The sequence below is a fragment of the Erinaceus europaeus genome, chromosome 2 (genome assembly GCF_950295315.1).
Source record: "Erinaceus europaeus chromosome 2, mEriEur2.1, whole genome shotgun sequence".
Taxonomy (NCBI): Eukaryota; Metazoa; Chordata; class Mammalia; order Eulipotyphla; family Erinaceidae; genus Erinaceus; species Erinaceus europaeus.
The window spans coordinates 71,801,386-71,827,228 of record NC_080163.1 but is presented as its reverse complement, the minus strand read 5'-3'; the positions used below and the strand labels follow the sequence as shown (position 1 = coordinate 71,827,228).

The window sequence follows — 25,843 nt, the reverse complement described above, 5'->3', positions numbered from 1 at the left end:
TGGTGGCCATTTTTTCCATTTTTATTGTACAGGAGAAACTGAGAGGGGCGGGGAAGATAAAGACACCTGCAGACCTGCTTCACTACTTGTGAAGTGACTTCATCCTCCCACCCCCCTGGTAGGCAGGGAGCTGGGGGCTTGATCCTTCGGCTTTGCACTATGTGTGCTTAACCCAGTGTGCCATCACCTGGCCCCCTAGACCAGACCTTTTATAGTTGTGCTAAGATTGCTTGAATCACAAGTAGAGTGCTATTATTTTACATCTTAGTTGGTGGCATTAGATGGATGATCCTGACTCAGATAGTCATAAAGCAGATTGATGTTAGTTCTGACCTGTAGATGTAGCACTTTTCGCTGCCATTTTTCTTTTGTAAATATTAGGACTTCTCTGGGTTTCTGGGTTATTAGTGCTTGATTTGAGAATGGGGAAGTGAGAAAAAACAATTAGAAGACTTGTTCCTTGTTGGTAGAAATTGGTCAGACACAGGTAAAAAACACAGGTTAGAGAAACTTTTTATTAAATTTAATTTTCTTTAAATACATACTTTCCCCCCAACCCTCACATGCTCCAGAGAGAAATAGAAAACCCCTACCCCCTCCATCTGGGGGATTCCATGTACAAAGCCTGAGATGGTGAGGATGAAATATAAAAATACTATGTACAAATGGGAAGAAGGTATCTGTTATGATAAATTTTAGACACCTCCATACCCAAACCCCTTTTGCTCCTTTAGAATAAATCACAGGAAATCTATTTAAGTGTCTAGAGTGTTAGAGGAAAGGGCTATTGCAACCCCAACATGGAATAGGAAGCTCTGAGGTAAATTGAGGAAGAGAACGAATGGATAGCACCTTAGGTCCTGGCAAGAAGGGGTTTGCCTTCCATCCCCATGTCATCAGCAGGCTGGCCAGCCAGCCTTTGTTGCCATAGGTCTCATGTAAACATTCACTTTCCATTTGTGTGTCCTTGCTCTTCCTGATTTCCTACAGAGTCTTCCTTACTTCTACTAGAGGCACTTGGTTCCTTGTTTTTTGTTTTTTTGTTTTTCCTTCATTCCCTTCTAACCATTCCACAAAAGGAGTAGGGAGAGGGGAGGGAAGAATATGGATGGGCCAGAACTCTTCTAAGTTAGGGCAGCTTGTTCTCCCCAGGAAACCGTCAAGAGGGTGGCCCCATGTTCAAGGTGGTTTTCCTTCCCTAGAGCAGAGACTAGGTAAATCTATAGTCCAGTACCAAGTTGCAGTGGTCTTGGTGACTGACACCATCATTACTGAGTAGTAGGGGAGATGGCTTCAGGAGGCAGGAGGGTGGGGCAAGTCTGATCTCACCCTGATGGGAGGCACTACCTCTCCCCCAGGTGATCGCGATCATCTCAGCTCAACTGCTTTGATATTTGTTGAAACTGTGAGTCCAGGTTTTCTCTGGGCCACGGTGAACAAAGGCAGTGCTCACACCAGTTCATCCAATAGGATTCCGATGCTCTGGGTAGCCTCGGAAGGGCCAGCAATGGGCTTGTTGCACATAGGGCAGACACAGCGTACTTCTAGCCACTTCACTAGACACCTAAGGGCAAAAGAAAACTGTTGTTTCCAGTAGCCAGGGAGATAGGTAAGCCAGTGGGACACATTCCTTGCATGCATGAAGCCCCGGGCTTAACCCCTGGGTACCATCTATGTTAGAACAACACTCTAAGTTAAAAATTTTATTTTACTTTCTTAAAAAAGTGTTATTTATTTGATAGAGAAAATTTATAATTATGAGCACTGCTTCACTGCTCTCAGAGCTTTCCCCCTTTGCAGATTTTACTTTAAGAAGATACCTCAATCTGTTCCACATCTCATAGAGTTCAGTTGCTTATCCGAACAAGAACTGCTCCAATCTAAACTTTCTGATTTGTATGGTGTCCAGACAAGATATAGAGCACCACTGGCAGGGGGTTAAAGGGAGGTAATGGAAAGAGGTGGCAGGGACTAGAAGCTAAGATGTTCCTTTTCCTTATTCCTTCCAAAAGGCACCCACTGGATACACTTACTTCCGGTGAAAGGTATGTTGGCATGGGAGCACTCCTAGCTCGTCCTTGCCCTTAAAGTCTTCCAGACAGACAGCACAAGTCTGCTGTGGAAAGTAAGGGAGCAGCGTGAGAGGAGAAGGGGGGGGGGGTGGTTGATAAACTCAGCCCTCCACCCTTAACACTCATAATCTCATTCCCATCTATGAAAACTGAGCTCTACCAGTTTTATCAGTCAGAGAAACTAGTATGATCTTGTAACATCACACTGATGAGAGGGCAATCATTCATTACATACGGGTGTTTACATCTGAATCAGCCAATTTAGTTTCTTTGTTACAGAAGCCATACATATGTCAAATACTCAGTAGTAGTGGTCCAGGAGGTGGCACAGTGGATGAAGCATCGGACTCTCAAACATGAGGTCCTGAGTTCAATCCCCGGCAGCACATGTACCAGGGTGATGCCTGGTTCTTTCTCCTCCTATGTTTCTCATTAATAAATAAATCTTTAAAAATCTTAAAAATTTTAATAAAATCTTAAAAAAAAAAAAAAACAACCTCAATAGTAGTCACATGTTGCTTGGGGCTCCCTAATGGATAGTGTCAACAGAGAACATTTCTATAATCATTGAATTTTCCTTTGGGCAATATTATTCTAGAAAAGTGGCTTTTTAACACTTTCCAGCCAGTATATCTGGCAAAAGGACACCCTGACTTCAATAACTAGAGTTAATTATGAAGTATGACACATATAGGCAGTTAGATTCTGTGTCCTTTCTCCTTATACTTACCACTGTGATCTCAATTGAGTTACTCTTCTAATGGGCCTAGGAAACATCTGAACTTGCTGAATTTAAGAGTAGATATCAGAAATAGGGATGGGGCCTTGTCTAGGAAGTCTTGCCTCTAGAGATGGGCATGGAGGAGGTCCTCTCATGGGAATTATGTTAGGAGACCTAGAGGACATGAGGGCAAGGGGAAGAGTATGAAATAACCTATTTCTAAGAGTGAGAGCTGAATGGACCCAAGCACTTGGGTGTGTAGGGTTAGGACAGGAATACAGGAAAAACAGGGAAGAACCATAGAAATGGATACAACAGTTGACCCACAATATAATTGGACAGTGTACAGATCAGGGTTGGACCAAGAGAAGGGGTCTGAACATAAAGAAAATTAGCTGAAACCTGTCAAGGATCATCTTTCCCTTAAAGACTAAGCAAAATTAGATAACATAACATCCATGCATAGTTGGCTTCCTGAGGTCATATGACATTGCTTAATGCAAGCCCTCTTGTAAATACCTTGGTGTTTCCTCTCTGGCTCACTTACAGACATGAGTTTCATACTTTGATTAACTGCTGGCCAAGGACACATACGAAGGCAAGGACTAAAAATGTTCTGAGAGGAATCAGACTGAAAGCTGGAGGAGTTGCCTCTTGTCTTGCCTACAAGACAAGGGGCCCTCCTGTGTGCTGTCTCAGTATACTTACCCCATATAACTGAGACTTCTTGGCATCACCTTTAAGCACCACCTAGGAAGGAAAAAATGAGGCGTGATGTCAAAAGAAACCAACCCAAGGAGTGGAGTTGGGCAGAGACTATCAGTCAATGAAGGGAATCCCCAGCTCATCACAGAAGGGCTCTTCCCTCCCTGTGAGCAGAACAGAAGAGGGCTTTGGACACTGGCTGAGTCAGACATGAACAATGAAAGATTTAGGCTCACAGAGAGCAGTGGTGAGACCAAGGGGGACTTCAGGCCAGTTCAACGTAAGTTTACACTTTTAAGTAAATTCTTTTTTTAAAAAATATTTTATTTATTTATTCATGAGAAAGACAGGAGAGAGAGAGAGCCAGACATCACTCAGGTACATGTGCTGCTAGAAATTGAACTCAGGACCCCATGCCTGAGTCCAATGCTTCATCTACTGCGCCACTTCCGGGACCACTTAAATTTACTCTCTAACAGGGCAAATGGTAGAAGAGGAGTCTCAAAGACAGATGCATCACTTACCTCTTTATATCCATATCGTTCACACTGTGCCTGGTTCCGGAGTTTGCTGGGGGAGGGAGAAGAGACAGGTTACCATGTTATTGAACAAACAGTCATTCAGAATAGGTGCGGTGGACTGTCTGCTTGGGCATTCTTCTGGGGCTCAGAAGGCTTACTCCCTACAGGGGTGCTTTTTACCATGAGTGGCATAAGGTATGGTTTGGACCAGTCAGATCACCCAGAGTTGATCAATCACCTCCAAATATTACTGCTTGGTCTCATAGATGGGGATATCCTCTGACAGAACACCTCAAAATAATTCGCTCACTCACCTTACTCATTCTCAGTAGGTCAGTTCCTCAGGCTCTCTAAACACAGATCAGTAATCTATATACTGAATGTATATGAGAGGCTAAATAGCCTTAAAGGGAATACTTTTGATTATGCCAGGGGAGTTGGATAAATCTCTGTTGACACTTGGGAATTTTCCATCTGGGGGACACACTATTCTGGAACCAAAGCACACTCTTCCCTTTGCAATGCCAAGCAAACACAGGCAATCCCTTCTTTTGTTTCCTTCCTTTCCTCTCAAGCTGGTGGCCTATGTACAGCCTCTCAATAACCAAAACAAAGCACGCTGTTATGAATGGCAATAGTGTATTAGTCATTGAGGACTTGCTATGTTTCAATCCCTTCACTGACATTCATACATGCTCTTAAAGATGCATCTCAATCAGCTTAAAGAGATAGTTTCTTCTGTATAAAGGAGGGAAAACAAAGTTCAAAGAATCTGAGAAACATACCCAATATTTCAGAGCTAGTTGGCAGTTGAATCGGGCTTTGAATCAGTTTACCTGATTATAGAGCTTGTGCTCTAACACACAATATGGCCTATTTCACCAATAGGTGGAACACATCATGGTCTGGCCTTCGGAGACAGCTTTTCAATCTATAAGCACATAAGTTTCTGAGTACTGTGCAAATGGCTGAGACCATATATTGACATTATGCATTAAGACTACACACACACACACTTTTGTTTCCATTTTATTCTTAATGAGGAAAACCTTTCAAAATCTGCAGGGAGCTAGCTCTAAGGCCTTCTATGTATCAAAGCTAGATCATTTCTACTATAGGTCTGAGTTGTTAGGAAAGAGTTTCAGAAGGCCACTGGTTGAGGATAGGAGCAATGAACCCTGATCTATATACCAAATCCAGTGGCTGGGGAATTAGTTCAACTGATAGAGTATAGGAATGCATGCCTGAGGCTCTTAGCTGAATCCTGGTGCTAAAGGCATGGTGCTCTGACTTCTCTCTCATTGACACTATGAAATAAATGAAACAAATATACTGCATGAAATGAAGTCAAGTGCAAGTTCCTGTTTACCACTTGTCTAATAAGGGCTTTTTAAAAATAGACTTTTCTCCTTAGATGGTTGAAAGTAGAAATGAAAAAGAACGTTTCATATTATTGAAACTCATATGAAACTCAGATTTCAGTGCCTGTAAAGTTTTCCTGGCACACAGCCATGCTGAAGAGTTTACATATTGTCTACGGTTGTTTTGCCACAGTTCTTCTTCTAGCGTTTGCCCTTCTTCCGTAGCCAGTCAACAGCATCAGGTTGAGCCTGATGTAAAGTTTCAAGACCTCCTTTGAATCTGGAGAGGTGGCAGTCGTTGACTATGTGGGCCACAGTAGGGTTGGGTGCTTCAGACAAGAGACCTTGTGACCCACAAAGCTTAAAATATCTGATCTTTTGCAGAAAAAAAGATTACAGGCTCAAATTAGAGGAAGTGAACCTAGACACACAAGTCTTAATCGAACGGGATGAGATAAGGTGCTCTGTGGGCAGTGCAGCCCTAACTGAAGCTATGCCAGCCCAAGTGGCAGGCACTAAAATGTGGGGGTGGGGCTGGCTGGCAGGAAGGGCAGAGCCAGGTCCCACACACAATAAGGAAGCAGAAAAGATTAGGCTGTGGCCACCTTCAACACCCTTAGCAAGAAGCGAAGAACAGAGAGGTTGTATATGCCAGTCTTAAGAACTCCAGTCCAAATGGACTTCTGCAATGGGGCACACCCACTGCCACCCAACTCTCTTCCCTCACTGGAAGGGTTCTGCTGGTCCTTGTAGAGTTGGGGCTTTCATTATTCCATTTTTTTTTTTTTTTTTTTAGGACAGAGAGAAATGGAGAGAGGAGGGGACGACTGAGAGGGGGAGAGAAAGATAGACACCTGCAGACCTGCTTCACCACCTGTGAAGTGACTCTCCTGCAGGTGGGGAACTGGGGACTCGAACTGGGATCCTTATGCTGGTCCTTGCGCTTTGTGCCATGTGTGCTTAACCCACTGCGCTACCACCCGACTCCCTCATTATTCCATTCTTAACTTTGCAGTGAATGCATTAGTCATGAAAGGACTTTCATATTCATATATGCATGCATCCCCCAACTGCTAAATAACAGGGGAGAGAAAGATGCACTCAAAGTTTAAATGAACAACTGTTATACCTGAAAAGATGGCTCAACTAGTAGAGCATTGGACTTACATGCCTGAGGTCCCTGGTTTGATCTCCAATAACACATATACTGGAATGATTCTATGTCTTTTCCTTCTCTCTGCCTCATGTGAATTTGTCTGTCTCTCCCTTATATATAATATAATAAATCTTTTTTAAAAGGGGGGGAACTCCCAATAAAGAAATAATAGAGAAAAAAAAGGGGAGGCACAACTGTTTCTAGACCGGCATCTAGTTAAGCTAGACAGGGCAGAAAGCATTCACATTGCTAGAGTGTTCTTTTGAAAAGATGCTGTCACTGTGTTGCCACCACATATGTACAGAGTAAATAAGGAAGTGGTGAGTGTCTGCTTTTTGGACCTGTACTCTCCCTACCACCCACCCCAGAGTCTTTTACTTCGGTGCAATATACCAAGAGTGTCTGCTTTTTTAATTCTTTTTTTAAGAATGAGGGTCATTTTGATTCACTTGTTTGACCTGCATCATGGCTGTAATAAAGTAGCGCATGCTGTGTCCTCCTGTTTGCTGAATCCTAGGATGCCAGGGTGCTTTCTTTCCCTACTCTCTTCCATTCTGAATGGTCCATCACAGTGAGAGAGGTAGTGCCAACACTGGACAGGTGGCCTCCTCAGCTGTTGGATGAGCAGAACAACTAAAAATAACCTCATTTCAATGGTTCCATTTCTAGCCACTGACAGAGGGCTCTCCTTGCTTCTTTTTTTCCTCCCTTTAGAACAAACACTGCAGCCAGGTCCTGACAATAATTGCTCCTTTCCTGTCTATTTCTACTTAGCTGGCCCCTCCATCCTGTGTAGGGCAGAGGTCAGCTCTCTGGAGGAGGGGAAGAATGACGGAGGGGGAGCTGAGAATGGAGGCTGGCCTTGGTCGATGAGCTCATCAGGTCAAAAGCCATGATCATGGAACTATTTTGGCTAAAGAGGAAACCGAGAAGCAGGGAGAGGAAGTGGCTTCTGTGCTTGTGTCTTTCTATATATAGACACAGGCTGCCACACACCAGTGAGTCTCTGGGAATCATGAAACTTCAGGGTCAACTGACTTCAGGCAGCTTGCAGAACAGAGGGTGGGTGATAGAGAGCCAGATAGCTGCGGAAGGGACAGGTGGTAGCAAGCTGCACCACAGTGGGGAAAGCTTTTGGTGACATGTGGATACTGCTCTGTTCTTTCACGCCAGCCAAAGAAAAATAAGTCAGCCACATACAAGTCTCCAGCCTGTCCTGCAGAACTTCAAACTTCAGCTGGAAAAGAGTGTCCTCTACTTTTCCCTAAGGGAGAATTATTGAGGCACATACAGAATATGTCTGTCTGAGGCACATACCAAAAGATTATCACCACAGCTCTATGTTCCTTGATGTATGCTCCTGGGCAAAGCCTTAATATCTGGACATAAATTGCCTCATTTATTTACTTACTTATTTTGGATAGAGACAGAGAAATTGAGAGAGAAGAAGAAGATAGAGGAGAGAGACACCTGCAGTACTGTTCACTGCTCGTGAAATTTCCAACCTAATGATGTAGCATGGGGACTTGAACCCGGGTCCTTGCATGTGTAATGTGTGCATCAACCAAATGTGCCACCATGCAGCCCTGAATTGCCTCATTTATAAAGTGAATTAGGTGACTGGAAAAATAACTGGTAGAGCAATGGATTGCATGCCTGAGGTTTCTAGTTCAATTCCTGATGCCACATTTACCAGGCTAGTGCTTTGTTTCCCTTTCTTTCTCTTATGTAGAAGAAAATGAAAAAGAAAGAAAGAAAGGAAGGAAGGAAGGAAGGAAGGAAGGAAGGAAGGAAGAAAGAAAGAGAGAAAGAGAGAAAGAGAAGTAAAGTAAGATAGTAACTAAACTAGAAGTGATCTGAGGACTACATGAGGCCAACATTTTACAAAATGCTCAGCACAATGACTCAGACACAGACAGCCCTTGGTCAAGAGCAGAGAAGAAACCTAAGGCTACAACTACTAGTTGAAGAATTAGAAAACGAACCATTAGGTCACCATCTATTGGCCTAGAGCAATTGTCTATGCATTCTGGCTACTACCTCTTCATCATGTCTGTGTGTGGTGTGTGAAGGGAACAAATGGAGTTGGCTTCACAGGCTACTGCCAGCAACATAAATAAATCTTTGGTATTTGGAATGTTTCCATCTTCAGTGCCTGGGGAATTACATAAATTGCTTGGTATGGAGAGATGGAGGAGGGTGAGTTACATAGGAAGAGTTTGAGAAAGAAAACTCCAGCTTGCAGAAAGGGGAGGGGGCAGGGAGACTGAGGGTGAAAGATGAAGTAGGGAGAGCCAGAGAGGAGAGACACCTGTAACACTGCTCCACCACCCATGAAGCTTTCCTCTTATAGGTGGGGACCAGGGGCTCGAAACCAAGTCTTTGCACACGATAATATGTGTATTTTACCACTATGCAACCACCAACTCTTTGTGTAGACTATTTTTTTTTAAAGATTTAACATATTTATTAAAAAGAGAGATAGGAGGAGAGAAAGAGAAGTAGACATCACTCTAAATACATGTTCTACCAGGGTCTGAACTCAAGACCTCATGCTTGAGAGCTCAACATCTGATCTACTTTCCAGACTGCTGCATAGACTTTTAGTGGGAAATTCTAGTCTGAGGGACTTTTATTATTATTACTTTTATTTTTGGTGGAACCAGGGTTCCACACATATGCAATTTCACTGTCCTAAGTCACTTAGTTTATTATTTATTGTTACCAACGTTATATCTGGGGCTTGGTGCCATCTACCACCGTCAGTAATATATATATGTCTTTTTTTATTTTTATGTCTTTTTTCCCTCTTGGTAGAGACAGAGAAAGGGAGTGGGAAGGGGGATAGGGAAGGAGAGAGGCCTGTAGCACTGCTTCACCATTCATGAAGCTCCCCCACTAGAGAGGAGAGAATGAGGGGCTTAAACCTAAGTCCTTGTGCAATCTACTGGGTGCAGCACTGACACTATGCCACTTTTACCATTCAGGTAGACAGAGGGAGAGCCACCACAGCTCTAAAACTTCCTCCACTGCCATAGCTTCTCATGTGGTGCTGTTGTTCAAACCTGGGTCTCATACATGGCAACACGGGCACCCTACCAGGTGAATTATTTCACTGAGTTTTTGTTTGTTCATGGTCTTTGTTTTTCTACTGTCCTGAGAAAGAAGAGATCCAAGGCCAAAGGAGTACTGAGGAGCAATATTTAAGTCACTTCCCTTTTTTGGAAAGAGCTCCACTGGCCTTAGGAATATGGGCAGACCTCTGCCTTTTTTCTAACCTCTTAGCAGATGAAACACTCAGACCCACTAGGACCTGTCAGCAGCTGGTCAGAACTCCTTTCCTGCCACTTAACTTAAATCTTAGATGAATTCATCAGACTCTAGTCTAGACCCCAGCTATCTATGTATCTAGTTATGTGTATAGTCTGTGTTTGGGGGAGGGGGTGGTGATCCTCTTGGTTCTGAGGGCCACTGGCATGTTCTACTGGGCAGAGATGTACTACACCCCATGTAGAGGAGTGCTCCCTACAATACAGAACTACCAATACTACCAGAAATACTGCTTTAATTACCACTCTAAATACCAGTCATGCCCCACATTTTGGGGAGAAAATAACCCCCAGCTCCCATGTCTTTCAAGCTCCTGGAGCTTGGCTCATCCTGAGAAGCTCAAGCTACTTCCTTAGATTCCTAACACAATTAACTGATATATTTAGGTTTAATATGTTAAATATGTCTTTACTTCATGAGAGGAAGAATATGCAGTGTTCTACTCTGTCATTTGCAGTAGCAGGGATCAAACCTGAGACCTCACACTTTAAGACGAAGATCTTACCTACTGAGCCAACTCCTTTGGGCCACCAAGGCTGAGAGTTACATTTATTTTACACCAACGGCTTATAGGCTGATTCCTACCAGACCTGCACACGCTTGGCTAGTTTTTTTTTTTTTTTTTTCATCTCAAAATCAGAGCTTATAGGGCAGAATAAACAAGTAGCTCTCTAGATATCACCAGGCTAATTATAGCATTTTGATGGTTGACAACAGGATTTCCCAGGACAGAGGAACATGGCTTGGATCCAACTGATGCCTGTCTATCCCTGGTCACCAAAGTGTATGAGTGGGAAGTCGAATGACAGTTCAGGGACCACCAGTGATATCACTTCACCAGATAGTGATTCTAAGCAACTTTGGAAATACTGACCATACAGGCATATAGGGCAGAGCCCAACCCATGGTGACCTTATATGCTCTGAGACAACTTGATAGGCTTTTGTAAATAGAAACATCAGACCTCAGGGGCCCAGCAAAGGGCAGGCCAAGCCTTGTTCTGAAAGTAGAGGCCCTGGCAGAAGGTTAGTAAATCTGCTGTGGGAGGCAAGCTCAACTTACCCTATCCCTAAGCTCCTCCCCTACTCACCATCTCAGGCCAACCAGTGAGACACCAACCTGATAAAGTAACAGCAGAAGATGAGACTGAGCATGAAGACAAAGATGCCTGTGCCAAAGATGACCATGTAGATGTTGAGGGGAAGGTCCTGGAAACTGATAGGCGGCATTGAACAGGACTTATTGGTACTGACCAGTCCTAGGCCGCAAAAACACCCTGCCGAGAAACAGAAACAATCATGTTATTAACAATTTACTACTGAGGCTGATGGCATGTACTGAGTCAACAAGATGGGGTGGGGAGAGGGAGAGAGAAAAAAATGGAAGAGGGAGGAATATATATATATAGTAGATTTGGAACTCCTAACCTCAATTCAGGGATTTAAGTTTATAACCGAGCTCTTACCACAAGCTACATGAGCAGTCTATTTAACCAGTCTATGAAATGTGATACTGCACAATTTAAAAGAGCATCTCATCGATGGAATCAAGGATTCCAGCAATGTTCAGAAAATGGAAAGTCTATCAGGTGGAAGTCCATGTAATGTAGTAGCAGAATGAAGAAGTTAAAAAAAAGAATCTGTTTGGGTTCTAATTCTACCTTTCCCTATGTTACCTTCATAAGAAGAGTCTCAGCTTTTACTTTATCAAACAAACAAACAAAAACAAGCAATATACAGAGAGGACAAAAAGCAATGGTATAGGCAGGGGTAGCTAGCATAATGATTATGCAAAGAAACTCTCATGCCTGAGGCTCCAAAGTCCCAGGTTCAATCTCCCAAACCACTATAAACCAGAGCTGACTAGAGCTCTGGGGGAAAAAAAAAAAAGTATAAAAAATGTGCTTTGGGGGCAGGGGTAGGTAGCATAATGGCTATGCAAAGAGACTCTTGAGCCAGAGGCTCCAAAGTCTCAGGTTCAATCCCCTGCATAAACTAGAGCTGAACAGTGCTCTGGTTAAAAAAAAAAAAAAAGGAAATGTGCTTTGTAGGGGGCTGGGCAGCAGTAGCGCAGTGGGTTAAGTGCACATGGGGGGGTCTCTTCACAAGTGGTGAAGCAGGTCTGTAGGTGTCTTATCTTTCTCTCCCCCTCCTCTCTCAATTTCTCTCTGTTCTGTTGTTCAACAACAACAGTAACAATAACAACAACAAGGGCAGCAGAAATGGCCCCCAGGGGCAGTGAATTCCTAGTGCAGGCATTGGAGGAGCCCCAGTGATAACCCTGGAAGCAAAAAAAAAAAAAAAAAAAGTGCTTTGTAAATGGCAAAGTGCAGTTAGAAAGGTCATTTTATTAAGCCACCTGCTTCAGGACCAGAATAGAAATAGTTCACTTTGAGGCTGGGCCAGCATTCCAAAAAGAGGTGTTGGGGACGGGCGGGGGGAAGTTTGCAGTTTACTTTGCTGGCTATCTTCCCTGCCTTGACAATGTGACTGTGTGTACAGTCTCACAGAGGCAGTTGCATCCCCTGGAAGTGTGTTAGAAATGTAGAATTATGGGTGGAGAAGTGGCTCTACTTGTAGAACACTGGACATTTATGCTTGAGGTCCTTGGTTGGATCCCCAGCACTGCATGTACCAAGCTGGTGCTCTGGCTTTTCTCTTTCTCTCTGCCTCAAATTAAACTCTCTCTTTCATATGTGAGAAGTAAAATAAATCTTAAAAAAAAAAAAAAAAAAAAAGCAGAATTGTTGGTCCATCCCAAATAAAATGAAACAGAATCTAGACTTGGACAAAGACACTAGGTGATCCTGTACACATTCAATAAGGGAAATACTGGCTAGTCATTACATGCATGCATCCTTTTCTCCCACAATTCAGGGTGTACATCATAATTGGTCTATAAGTCATGTTCTTGTCCTTTCCCCTTTGTCAAGAGTTTGGTGTTGAGGTGAACATGTGACTGAGTTCTCTTGAAACAAATAACAACAAAAAAAATTAAATAAAATGGGTTTGCTAATACAAAAATTCTTTCTTTCTCATATATCCTGAGACATATAGAAAAATGATAAGACAAGCTGTAGTTGGAGGCTGGGGAAATAGCAAAGTGGCTATGCAAAATGACTTTCACACCCGAGGCTCTGAGCTCTGGGGGTTCAACTCCTTTGTACCACCATAGCCAGAGCTCAAGCAGGGCTCTTATTAAAATAAACAGCAGCTGAAAAGAGAACAGTTTGATGTAAAATAAAACCAGTGGCTGAGGAAGAGGCAGAGGGTAGACAGAAGACTAGGAAGGAGGAAAGGATCTTCCTGGCAATCAGCTGAGTTGCTGAACTAACCAATCTTCAAACTACTCTCTAACTTGAGACTACTGCTTTTGAGAGTTGATATATTTTCTGTAATGTTGAACCATCAGGTAGAAAAGCCATATATAAGCAATGAGTCAGTTGAGTATTTTTCTTGCTTATAGGCAAATATCTTGACATTCCAAAAAGTAAGCCTAAAACTCTTGGGTTTTAGAAAGTGATGATACAAAAACTAGAATTTATTATACAGCTACTTCATCCTCAGCACATTCTCATGCTAGCAATTAAATCTCTGTAATGCCACAGTAAAATGTTACTTTCCTCACCAATGAGAAACATGACCCAATCATAAGTAATCTGCCTATATATAGCTAAGAAGGTCTGGCTCCAAAGACTCTCTACTCAAGCCTTCAACAATGGATTTTAGGCACCTTGGTTTGAAGTCAGAAATCCTTTAATAGGCTTCAGCATTCTATGTTATAATTAACAGTGCCACCACAGCTTGGCTAGAGAACGGCTTAAAAGATGAAGTCATTTCTGACATCATACATTTCATTTTCAAGATGAATCCAGTGACCAAATGATGAGCCTCCCTTCAAACCTCTTTTAGATTTTGTGCCCAATTCTATTTTGAGTCCTTAATGCAGACACTTAATTGATGTCTAGTCCTTTCTCTAATTAAGTCCACATGTCTGACAAATCATCCCACTTGGTTTTTATCATGTGGAATAAAAACTCTATGTTCCAAACTCCTGACTCTTTAAACCTACCCACACACATGCACCAGGTTCCCTTCTCTCTGCCTTCCCTTCCCTCAGTGTCTTCCAGCATCACCCCACGTAGGTAAGTCTCCTCACTGTTTCTTGCCTGAGCTTGTCTTCATCTGTCTCCATATTTTTGCTCATGCATCTTTCCATGCCCAAGATACATTCTCCTCCAAGTTCACCAAAGCCTGGTCTTTGGTGATATTCCAGTGACCACTCTTAGTCGTCACACACCTTTATCATATGATCCAGACCTTGCATATTGAATGCTAATTTTACATTGCACAGTTGTCCTTACATCAACTTATTATTATTATTTTTTTAACCAGAGCACTGTTCAGCTCTAGTTTATGGTAGTGCAGGGGGCTGAGCCCAGGACTTTGGAGCCTCAGGCCTGAGAGTATCTTTGCATAATCATTACACTATCTATCCCTACCCCAAGTTGATCTTGCTCCCCCCCATACACCTCTTTCTTTGATACAGTGCTGGGATTGAACCCAGGACCTCATGTCTTCCAGGATTTCTCTAAATGCAACACAAACATGTATTGTTTAGATCACAACTATTGTAATAGAAAAAAAAAAAAGTATTTAGTCCAGAGAGGAAAACAGACACAAAGTTTCTCACCATAATAAAATGAGGACCAAAACTGGAGGTATGTCTGTGATCCTGAAATGAGTGTCCTAGTAAGCTTGAGAGCTCTCAGGTCTAGAGGCTAAGACTTGAACTTTAGTATATTTTCCTGTCCTAGTCTAGTCTTATTCTCAATGACTCCCAACTTTCACAAAACAACACAGCACCCTTGGCAACAGTTTCTACTTCTAAGGAGACTGATGTTTGGGAAGATTGCCCAGAAAATGCCCATAGCTAATGGATGGCCAGTCAACCCACATGTATTGTTGAAGGCTTGATTTATGCACTGACCTAGACATTATGGGGAAACAAAAAAGTGAAAGAAGTAGTTCTTGTCTTGGAAGACTTACTGATTATGTTGAAAGAAACTTCAATAATTACTGCATAAACTTTGCTGAACCCCACAGGAAGCCTCTGCTTTTGGATTCCAGTAGGGGTTAGAAAGAAAAGTAGTCTTAACCACCTCTCTATCTCCACTTAGATAGAGATCACTTTTCCATGAAGAGATGAAGGTGTTATATGAACTGAAAATTTTTGTTTACTCTGGGAAAAGACCCTTGTAGGAAACTGTCTTCAAAGGTTTTCCTCTTACATTAAGTATACTTCCCTATTCCAACCTAGCTCTGAGACTCAGCCCCAGTTTGCCCTGACATCTTTTATGAAATGAATTCTGTTGATCTTTACAGCCCCAAAGAAACTCACTTGGTTTCCTGTTCTGGAAACTTCTAGAACAGTAGCAGAGGCTATTGCAGAAGGCATGTGCATGCATGCCCAAGAGGTCCCCAGTTCCGTTTATCAGGGCCATCTTATCTAGTCACATAGAGACTTGCACTTAAGCTCCAGAATAGTGACTGTGAGTTTGGGCTCCCATGTTTGCTAAAAGCTTGAGTGAAAAGAACTTCATTCAGGAATGGTGGCTGACTTGGTAGAGGATACGTGTTACCATGTACTAAGGTCCAGGCCCAAGCTCCCAGTCCTTACCAACAGGCGGGAAGCTGCATGAGTCGTGGAGCAGTGTCTCACCCTCTATCAGAAGAAGAAATAAAGGGGAGGATGTGAAGGAGAAAAGCAAAATACTTCAAGAGATAGTCCACTTGAATTATTGAGGCGACAGTATAATGGATATGCAAAGAGACTCTCATGCCTGAGGTACCAAAGCTTTTAGGTTCAATCCCCAGCACCATCATGAGCCAGAGCTGAGCAGTGCTCTGGTAAATAAAGAGTCTGTTCTTATAAGCACTGTGATATCCCCTCAATTCCAGCTTTTTTTTTTTTTTTTTTTTTTGCCTCCAGGGTTACTGCTGGGGCTCAGTGCCTGCAGTATGAATCCACTGTTTCTGGAGGCTATTTCTTCCCTTTGTTGCCCTTGTTGTTTATCGTTGTTGTGTTTATTATTATTGATGTTATTGCTGTCTTTGTTGTTGGATAGGACAGAGAGAAATGGAGAGAGATGGGAAAGACAGAGAGTGGGAGAGAAAGACAGACACCTGCAGACCTACTTCACCACTTGGGAAGTGACCTCCCTGCTGGTGGGGAGCCAGGGACTTGAACTGGATCCTTAACCTCAGTCCTTGTGCTTTGTCCCATGTGCGCTTAACCGGCTGTGCTACATCCTGGCCCCCCAGTTTTTTTTTTCTTGTAAAACTTTTAAAGACAAAATATCAAGCCCTAGGATAAATGAGTTCCAGATATATTTCACACTTGTGTGATGACAAGTATTGCTTCCTGGGCAGAGGGTAGATAGCATAATGGTTATGCAAAGAGACTCTCATGCCTCAGGCTCCAAAGTCCAGGTTCAATCCCCCCCCCCCACCATCATAAACCAGAGATGAGCAGTGCTCTGGTTAAAAATAAATAAATAAATAAATAAAAACAAAAAAGCAGGTATTGCTTCCTCACTGGAGTAAAAATAACACATAATTAACAAACTGGCTTGCTCAGTCATTTTAAGTGCAGAAAAAAGGTAAAGCAGCAAGTTCTCTTCTAGTTTAAAAATCTTACATGAAAGAGAGCTGCCCAGAAAATAGGCCAGTGGTCCTGACAGTGATGTTGGTTCTTCTTAAGTCTCTGCTCCATTGTGTCATCCAACCTAGGAAAGCCTTGACATCAGAATGTCTCATCTGGGTGAGCAGGCTGGAAGGGGGAATGACCTCAAGGGAAAGAATGGCCAAGGACCGGCTGATCTGGGAAATGCTACTCCTGCCCAGCCACCGGGAATCTTTCCCAGATGCTGGGATGCAGCCTTCTTCTCAACCCCCATCCTCCGCCCCCATCTGCCAAAGCCCGCCTATCACACACAGCTTGGTTCATTTTCAGGAAATTAGATCCCACTAGCTAGAGGAAGAGGGGGGTGGGGGGACACTCATACACATGCTGCCCAAACTCTCCTTTTAAACAAAAGCCTCTTGAAATAATTAATCCAAGATCTGGCAAGAATCTACTCTCAAGATTGGATTTTTTTTTTCCTTTCTCCTAACTAACCAGTCTGCTATACTCAGAGATAAGGCAAACTGCTTACCCCCCCCCACCCGCCACCCCCCAGCCACCTATTTCTCCAGAAATTCCTCCAAGCATTAGAAATACTTAGTCAAGACCTTGGAATCGGTTTGAACGGATGCACTCATAAAAGACTTGTTTTTGGGTAGCCTGGCTGAGAGTTTAGATGTAGGCCCAACCTGTTAACAACAGAACTGCTAAAAGGCTGCAGGTAAAACGAAGTTAGCATCACAGACCTCAGGGAACGGAAGGAGAGATGAATGGCAAGGGTGCTGGGCCTTGGAGATGCTAGTACTAGACTGGTTTGAGGCCAGGCTAGCCCTGCACTCTAGGGGAACCGGGTGCTGAGACTAGGTGTAATCAATCCAGCACTGCCCAGTTCTTTAATCCGAGATCTGCCCCAGGCACAAAGCCCCCCACAGCAGCCAGTAGGAAGCCCTCAAAGATTCTCAGAGGAAGCCGCCCCCACGCCCCCGTCCCGCATGCAACATTGTATACATATTTAAAATAGCCTGCAAAGTTTCAGGCCGGGAACTTGAGCTCCCTCTAGGAGATTCTAGCCCTGGCGCGGATTTAATTCTCCCCGGGCAGCCACAACAAAGAACAAGAAGAGTTGGAGAGCACAAAGGCAAAGGAAGGGGGTGGGGGGAGTAGGAGAGCGAAGACGCCACACAAAGGCCGCGGACCCTTCGGCTTCCACGCTCCACCCCCCCCCCCCACCAGGTTCAGAGATCTGTGCGGGCTCCGGAACGCAAGATGGATATTATTATTATCGTTGTTGTTGTTTTAATTTTTAATGCAGCTCTTTGCCGAGCAGAGTTGGGCGTCAGGACGCCTTGCCGACCGTCCCACTGGATGAGAAACTTGGCTCTAGAGAAAGAAGGGGCCCTGCGCCCCACCCTCGGCGGCTGCCACCCATCCCCGGGACTCACCGTTACACCACTGGAATGGGTGCATCAATGACCTCTGTGCTGGCTTCTCTCGGCGAAGGACCCGGGTGGTGGGGGAGGCCGGCTGGGTGCACCGGCTGCCGGGGGCTGGGAAGTGTGTGTGTGTGTGTGTGTGTGTGTGTGTGTGTGTGTGTGTGTGTGTGTGTGTGTGTGTGTGTGTGTAGGGGGTATCCGTGCGGTCTGCGGAGGCCCCCTTTCTGGAGAAGTCTAACTCCCTCCCAGCCGAGGTTGGGGTGGGGGGTTGCTTTGGCGAGGCCGGTTTTGCAGCAAAGAGGAAAAGAGGAGAAAGCAAATTGAAAAAGGCGCTGGGTATCGGAAGCACCGCAGAGGAAATGTTAGAAAGGCCCCTGGGACTGGGGGAGATGCGGGTTGTCACAGAGCAGGGGTGGGGGGCGCCCGGCAGACGGAGGTGCTCGGACGGCAGAAGAGAGGAAAAGCTTTCTCGGGAGGTTCCACTCAGGGCTGTGGGGGGTGCAGAGGTGAGCGGCCCTTGACTCTGAAGTGACACGGGCTGTGCACACCTCCTCCCTTTCACTTCCCCCTCCCCCATCAAACTCCACCCCCGCCCGTCACTTGCCCTCCGGCCAATGGGATCTTTCTTTCTGCTCCCCCCCCCCCCGGCGTTATTTGCAGGCCCGCCCCGCCTAGGGGGCAGTTTCTTGGCACAATCGGCGCCCCCCCCCCCCTCTTTTTTACCTTCGCTGATCCCGGGAAACTTGATGGTGAAGGCAAACGCGCAGCACTCTGCTCCGGGCAGAGCAGGCGAGGGTGCCAGCCTCTTTTGGCCCCGACCCAGAGCCTCAAGATCTGTTAAAGTTTATTTTATTACTTTAAAAATGTTTTTATTATCTTTATTTATTTATTGGATAGAGGTAGTCAGAAATCGAGAAGGAAGCGAATGATAGACAGGAAGAAAGAGAGTCACCTGCAGCCCTGCTTCACCACTCGCAAAGCTTTCTTCCTGCAGGTGGGGACGGGTGGGGGGGGCTCCAGCCGTGTCCTCGCGTGTTGTAACCTGTGCGCTTAACCAGGTGCGCCACCACCTGGCCCCTATGTTATTACTTTTTAATATTTTATTTTAATGAGAGAAGAAGAAGAGGAGGAGGAGACGGAGGGAAGGAGAGGAGGAGCAGGAGAAGGAGGAGAAGAAGAGGAGGGGGGAGGAGGAAGAGAAGAAGGAGGAGGAAGAAGAAGAAGGGAAGAGAAGAAGAAGAAACCCAAGCAGGCTCAGCTCTGGTTTATGGTGGTGCTGGGGGTGGGGACCTTAGAGCCTCAGGCATCATGAGAGCCTTTTACATACCCATTATGCTATCTCCCCAACCCTCTCTGGTCTTTTGCGAAGTCAGTTCTTGGAGGAGGAAGTGGTTACATTCTGTTCTGCCAGCGTGGACTTGGTCCTGGGTTGAAAACTACCTTGTTCCTTTGCTCACCGCAAAAGGGGGAACTGCAGCAAAAGGTAAAACAGCTTACAAAAACAAAAGCGAGATCTGGAAGGAGCAGTAGTTTGCTATCTCATCTTTTGGCCAGCCTTCCAGGCCCCCCCCCCCCATTTCAAACAAGGAACAAATACCTGTAGTTTAACTTTAAGGTAAATGTGTCAGGGCTCCTCAGTCCTCTAAGTAGTAGAATCAAGCACAGAAGCTGACATTTGACAACACTTCAAGTATTGTCAGCATTTTCTTAGGTGTTGAATAAATAGTAGAAGACTTGAAAGTTTTGCTTTCCAGTTGATTATGCTTGCTTTTATCTAATGCTAACTACATTGGTTTTCGTTCTAACTTTGAACTATCTGTATTTATTTCATTTATGCAGATTGTACACATGATGAACCTGTTTTGTGGCAGATATACTTGCATCAGAGACCAGAGAGCCATAGTCTTCAGATTCAGTGAGGTCTCTCTTCACCTGAAACTTACAGAGAATGAAGAGACAGACAGTAAACAAGGAAGCAAACAAATTAGAATGACTTCATCTAATCTAACTACTAAATTCCATTTGTTAATTGAAGGCGATAAATACTTTACTTAACTGCTTGGAATTTGGAACACTCAAATAAGATTATGCCTATTAGTGCATTGTCATTTAAAAGCATGATAGTTAAAGTATTTTATGACTTGGTCAGTTGGTTTAGCAGCTTCAAACACATATTTAGCACTTAATTACATAACTGTTTAAAAACATTTTTTCCCTTCATGAGCTAGACTGGAAGGGAATCACGTACAGCTCCAACTCACTTAATCTCTTAATTGGACAATTGCAAAAGTTTCCTAATTGGCATCTCCGACTCAAGTCTCAGATGTTAGAACCCACAGAGTCTCTTTTTTTTTTTTTAACTTTCTGTTTGTTTTATTTATTTAATTTTACCATAGCACTGCTCAGCTCAGGGGATTGAACCTGGGATGTTGGAGCATCAGGCCTGAGAGTCTCCTTGCATAACCACTATATTATCTACCCCTGCCCAAGAGTCATTGTTAATGATAGTAGTGTTGCATATGCAGACTTTCAGATCTTGAACCCAAAGGTTTTGATTTGGTTGTTAAAAGGTGGGTCTAGAAATGTTCATTGCATGTTCTCTGAGTTAAGTGATGTTTCAGTCTATTAATCCCACCCAATCAATCAAATTCTCAGTTATGCTGAGAGCACTAACACTGATCTTATCCCCAAATGTCTCTCTCCTCTCTGCTGGACCTCATAGTTTTCTAAAACATGAACCTTGTTGTTTACCCTGATATTTACAAAATAAACCCAGACTCCCGAGTGTGGTATTTGACACTTTTAAGGTGTCCCTTTGTCAGTCTTTTGCCTAATACCAAATGTATCCTCTCTCCCAACACACTTTGTTAGGACATTTCTGTGTTCTTTGACTAAATGTTGTTGTTTGGTTGGCTTTCCCTGTTAATCTTTCTGTGCCCAACATTTTACCAAATTCGTCAAAAAGTCCACCCCTTCTAGAAATGGTAATTTGACATTGTTCCCTTTTCCCTCTCTGTATCTCTAGCAACACATTTCATATACAGTGCAATATGTTATGGACTTATAAATCACTCTTTGGAGGGCTGGGTGGTGGCATACGTGGAGTATGCACATTACTGTGTTCAAGGATCAGGTTCAAGGCCTGGTCCCCAGCTTTGGGGAGAAACTGGAGAAGCTTCATGAGCAATAAAGCAGAGCTGAAGGTGTCTCCCCATCTCTACCCCCCTAACCCTCTTCATTTTTCTCTGTCCTATCAAATAAAGAAAAGAAAAAAAAAAGACAGAAAAAAATGGCTGCTGGAAGGAATGTGGATTCTTAGTGCAGGTACCAGGCTACAATGATAACCCTAGTGGTGTGTGTGTGTCACATTTTTTTCTTTATCTTTTTATTATTTTAATGTATTTATTCATAAAATGGAAACACTGACAAGACCATAGGATAAGAGGGGTACAGCTCCCACCACCAGAGCTCTACATCTCATCCCCTCCCTGATAGCTTTCCTATTCTTTAAAACCCTGGGAGTATGGACCCACGGTCATCATGGAGTGCAGAAGGTGAAAGGTCTGGCTTTGTAATTGCTTCCCCACTGAACATGGGCCTTGACAGGTCGATCCATACTCCCAGCCTGTCTCTCTCCCTAGTGGGGAAGGGCTCTGAGGAAGTGGAGCTCCAGGACACATTAGTGAGGTCATCTGTCCAAGAAAGTCTGATTGGCATCATGTTAGCATCTGGAACCTGATGGCTGAAAAAGAGTTAACATTAAAGCCATACAAATTGTTGATGATTCATGAATCTAAAGGCTGGAATATTGCAGATGAAGATTTGGGGTCTCCATTTTGGAAATAGCTAGTAGGTCTATTTTAGGTATATTCCAAAGGGCCCATGACTTTTATTAGTTTTTTCCTGAGCCTGACATCTGATATGCAAGTGGACTCAATTTATTGTCTAGGAAGATGATGTCATGGCTGGAAAAAGGACTAGAAAGCTGGACCAGGGAAGAGAGTAGCTCCCAAATATAGGAAAGGTATATAAATATTGTTGATTGTAAACCCCATCGATTTGATCTGGGGCCCATATTCAGTATAGGAGCCCATGTAAACTCTACATCCCTGTAGGTCCAAACTTGCATTCTGTGGTCATCAGGAGGAGCATTCTGAGTTGTATGAATTTCAGGGCCCATCTTCTGCAGGTGGTAGATAGAGTATGTTATCCAACCACCCTTCGGAGGTTGGAACATTCTCTACCGTTGTTAATCCACTTGAGGGCAAGGTCCTATGGGGGGCTTCCAACAGGGTCCATTATGTTGTTCCTGATAGAGATGACATGTGATAATGGAGAGAGGGATCTATTTGAGGTCTAGGCTCATCGTGTTTGTGTGGTAATCCCAAGATTCCCCGACTAGGGCCCCAGCTGATGGGGTGGCCTGATAGTGACTAAAGGTATGTGACTTTTTTAAACATAAATTTCAACCTGAGCACTGCTTGACAGTGGTTTATGGTTCCCCCCCTACACACCCCAAGCAGAGCACTGCTCAGCTTTGGTTTATGGTGGTGCTGGGGATCGAACCTGGGATCTTTGATGCCTCAGGCATGGAAGGCTTTTTGCATATCTATTATGCTATCACCCCAGCCTGGCACTGGTTTATTGTGATTCCATAGATTGAAACTAGGGCCTTCAGGGATAGAGAATGGAAAAGCTATCGGGGGAGGGGGTGGGATATGGAGATTGGGCGGTGGGAATTGTGTGGAGTTGTACCCCTCCTACCCTATGGTTTTGTTAATTAATCCTTTCTTAAAAAAAAAAAAAATTAAAAAAAAAAAAAGAAACTAGGGCCTTCAACCTGTTTCCTAATGGAAATAGCCATTATGTTATCTCCCTGTCCCAGGATAATAAAAGTAAGGATGCCGGGAGTTAAGTGAAGGCGGCTGCAAAGCACAAGGACCAGCATAAGGATCCGGGTTCGAGCCCCCAGTTCCCCACCTTCAGGGGAGGCACTTCAGAGGTGGTAAAGCAGGTCTGCAGGTGTCTATCTTTCTCTCCCTCTCTTCTGTCTTCCCCTCCTCTCTCCATTTCTCTCTGTCCTATCCAACAACAATGGCATCAATAACAGCAACAATAATTACTACAAAAATAAAACAAGGGCAACAAAAGGGAATAAATAAATAAATATTTAAAAAGTAAGGATGCCATTTTCTGTGTTTGATCTCTTCACAAGTCCTCATAATAATTTCTTGTGGGAGTTCACAAAATATAAAAATATGTGGAATGGATAAATATGTGTTCATGTGTATGAGCTGTCTTACATTTAAAGCCATGTGCTAGGTACAGTGTAGAGGATTAAAAAATATATAATTGCTGCTATCTGATAGTTCTTTCTAGTCATTAACTCTGGGGTAAAGTGTTGATAGATGAGTTTAATAGCATCAAGCAGTTCCTATTAGGTGCCTCCAGGGCACAACTGTTAAACAAAAACAAAAGGAGAGCCTTTGAAGGGAAATATAAGTAAATTAATTCCCTCCCACCTTAGACTAAAATGGTAGTATACCTTAAAGGTAAGTACAGTGGAAGTTCTCATGGAGATAGATCTGTACCACTCGTACACAGAGCACTGAGTACAGTTATCAGAGAGAATATTCTATAACATTTGGGTATTGTTGCTTTTCACTGCTCCAGACCAAGTTTTTCAAATATAGACAGAGAGATTGACACTATAGCACTGAAACTTCCTTTAGTGTGATGGGGACTGGACTCAAACCTGTAACAATTTTTTTTTAAATACTTTATTTGCGTTATTTTAATGAGATAGATGAATAGATAGATCCTAACACTGCTTAGCTTTAGTTTATGGTGGTGCAGGGGATTGAACCTGAGACCTCTTTCTCCAGTCCTAAAATATGGAAGAACATGGTGATAGTTTTAATTTTTTAATTAATTTATTTTATTTGATAGGACATGTTGTATGCTTCACATTGGTTTTGGTCTCACCTCCCCCCCCCCCACCTCTGGGAGATTGTGGTATGGCCCCTGCTAGTTTGGCAGCCCTCTTCTCCCAGCCCCCGGAACCCCGACAGACTTCAGGAGTTCTGGCCTTGGCCACCAGAAGAGAAGGATGCAGGACAGATCTGTGTGGTGATTAGTTTGGGTTAGTTTATGAATTGTTGTTCGTGAATAAAGATATACAGCTTCCCGGCCCAGCCATGTGTCCTCGAGTCTCTTTCTACCGCCTTGAAGCTAGCCTGGCCTGCTGGAGCCCCAAACTTTAACGACAAGGACAGAGAGAAATTGAGAGGAAAGGGGGAGAGAGAGGGAGAGAGAGGTGTACCTGCAGTGCTTCCTCCTACAGTTGGAAGCATGAACTTGGGTCCATGTACATTTAACCAGGTGACTCACAGCCTAGCTCCTTTCCCTGACCTCCTACCATGGTGATAATTTAAAAAAGTGAATTTACATGCTATCCTTTGAAAGTAGAGAAATTGCCACAATGTTTCTCCTAAATATTTTTCATGTCTTGAAAGTTGAATTTTCATGAGAGGAACATGCAATTTATTGAAGGGTTTGAGAATCCGTTGTGTATTTGGGTAAGTAAAGCCTTTCACTTACTTTCTTCTTAAAAATATTATTTTTCTACTCAAAACACTTTTAGGAATTTGTTGTAGAGCCAGATGTTGTAGTGCGCGGGCCGCAGAGAAGAGAGAGAGAGGGTCCGGAGCGAAGAGGAAACACAAATCTTTATTCGCGCTGGCACCTCAGAGTTGGGTGTTAGAGAAGCAGGTTGGGCCACGTGGAGGTAGAGAAAATGGCCGCCTCACGCAGTAACCTTTCCTGCGTCTGAACTGGTGTTCAGTGGAGCGCCAGCAAGAGAACAAGGTGCGGAAAACAAGGTGCGGAAGGGTTTTTATAGGAGTAGCTTTCGTGAGAATGGGAAGGGGGAGGAGTAACCATAGCACTCCAGGATAGGATGATAACTCTCGTGAGAATGGGAGGGGGGAGGAGTAACCAGAGCACTCCAGATATCGTGGGGATATAGACAATGTCCTGAGGGCTCAACATGGCTGAACAGGCACTCCGAGAATGTCCCAACTCTCCAGGGAACTAGCAGTAGCCTGAGGGGACAACATGGCAGATGTGACTGCATTGGCACAATTTCCCAGCAGGAATCGATGCAGCTTTTGGCTAAAGATGCTTATAGTCTACCCAGCAATGCACCAAAACCTTTGATTTTTCAGGGAAGACATACAATAATTTTCTCTTCTGGCCCAAAGTCCAAACCTACATGGAAAAGCCCAACAGGTGGGGAAAAAAAAAAAATTGGTGTGCTCAGGAAGCAAATATTCTTTTCTCTTCTTAGAAGCTTGGTGAGTCATGGGATGATGACCAGTACTTGTTTGGAAGTATATTTTTGGAAGTATCAAGAGAAATATCCCTTGATATTCTTCTAAGTATCAAGGAGGCTTAGAAGGAAAGAAGCCATGGGATTCCTTCTAACCTGTGCTCCCAGGAGTTCTGCAGAATCTTGCCATATCTTTGGATTTCTGGAATGACATAAGCAAGAGCTGAACCATCTCATGTGTTAGAGTGGAGATGAAAGAACAAAACATAGGGAGAGTCTGTTGGAGTCCTTCTATGGACACCAATTCTTTTTTTTTTCTTTTCAGGTCCTTGTGCACAATGATGGAAGAAGAACTAGACTGGTAGTGAAAGTGTGTTGCAGAAAACTGAGAAATTTTGTACTAACAATTGTATATACTATAAGTCATTAATCTCCCGAAGTAAAAGAATAATGTTCTAGACACATAAAAAAATCCCTCCCCAATAAATGTTTGTTATTATTAGCATTTGACAACATTAAGTATTCTGGTA

At 43.7% G+C, this 25,843-nt stretch overlaps 1 protein-coding gene across 3 annotated transcripts; it reads right to left on the bottom strand.

Moving 5' to 3' along the window:
* Positions 1-497: 497 nt before the first annotated feature.
* RNF122 (ring finger protein 122) lies at positions 498-18,832 on the bottom strand. Of its 3 annotated transcripts, none has more exons than XM_060182833.1 (6): positions 18,707-18,832; positions 10,986-11,142; positions 4,023-4,068; positions 3,502-3,543; positions 2,034-2,116; positions 498-1,564 (listed from the first exon to the last, which is right to left on the bottom strand). In XM_060182833.1, exons 2-6 carry the CDS (start codon positions 11,093-11,095, stop codon positions 1,450-1,452), a joined length of 396 nt encoding a protein of 131 aa, XP_060038816.1. In that variant the 5' UTR covers positions 11,096-11,142; positions 18,707-18,832; the 3' UTR covers positions 498-1,449. The 3 variants fall into 3 exon arrangements, with proteins under 3 accessions (XP_060038816.1, XP_007516359.1, XP_016040721.1); XM_007516297.3 differs by lacking the exon at positions 18,707-18,832 and adding an exon at positions 17,993-18,124; XM_016185235.2 differs by lacking the exon at positions 18,707-18,832 and adding an exon at positions 17,993-18,124 and having other exon boundaries at positions 2,034-2,113.
* Positions 18,833-25,843: the final 7,011 nt, after the last annotated feature.

Bases quoted from the DNA above. Each gene is read 5' to 3' on its own strand.
- RNF122 (XM_007516297.3), bottom strand. From the start codon at position 18,017: ATGCACCCATTCCAGTGGTGTAACG. The intron at 11,143-17,992 runs GTGAGTCCCGGG...GTTTCTCGGCAG, and splicing joins CCCATTCCAGTGGTGTAACG to GGTGTTTTTGCGGCCTAGGA. The intron at 3,544-4,022 runs GTAAGTGATGCA...TTTCCTTCCTAG, and splicing joins AACGATATGGATATAAAGAG to GTGGTGCTTAAAGGTGATGC.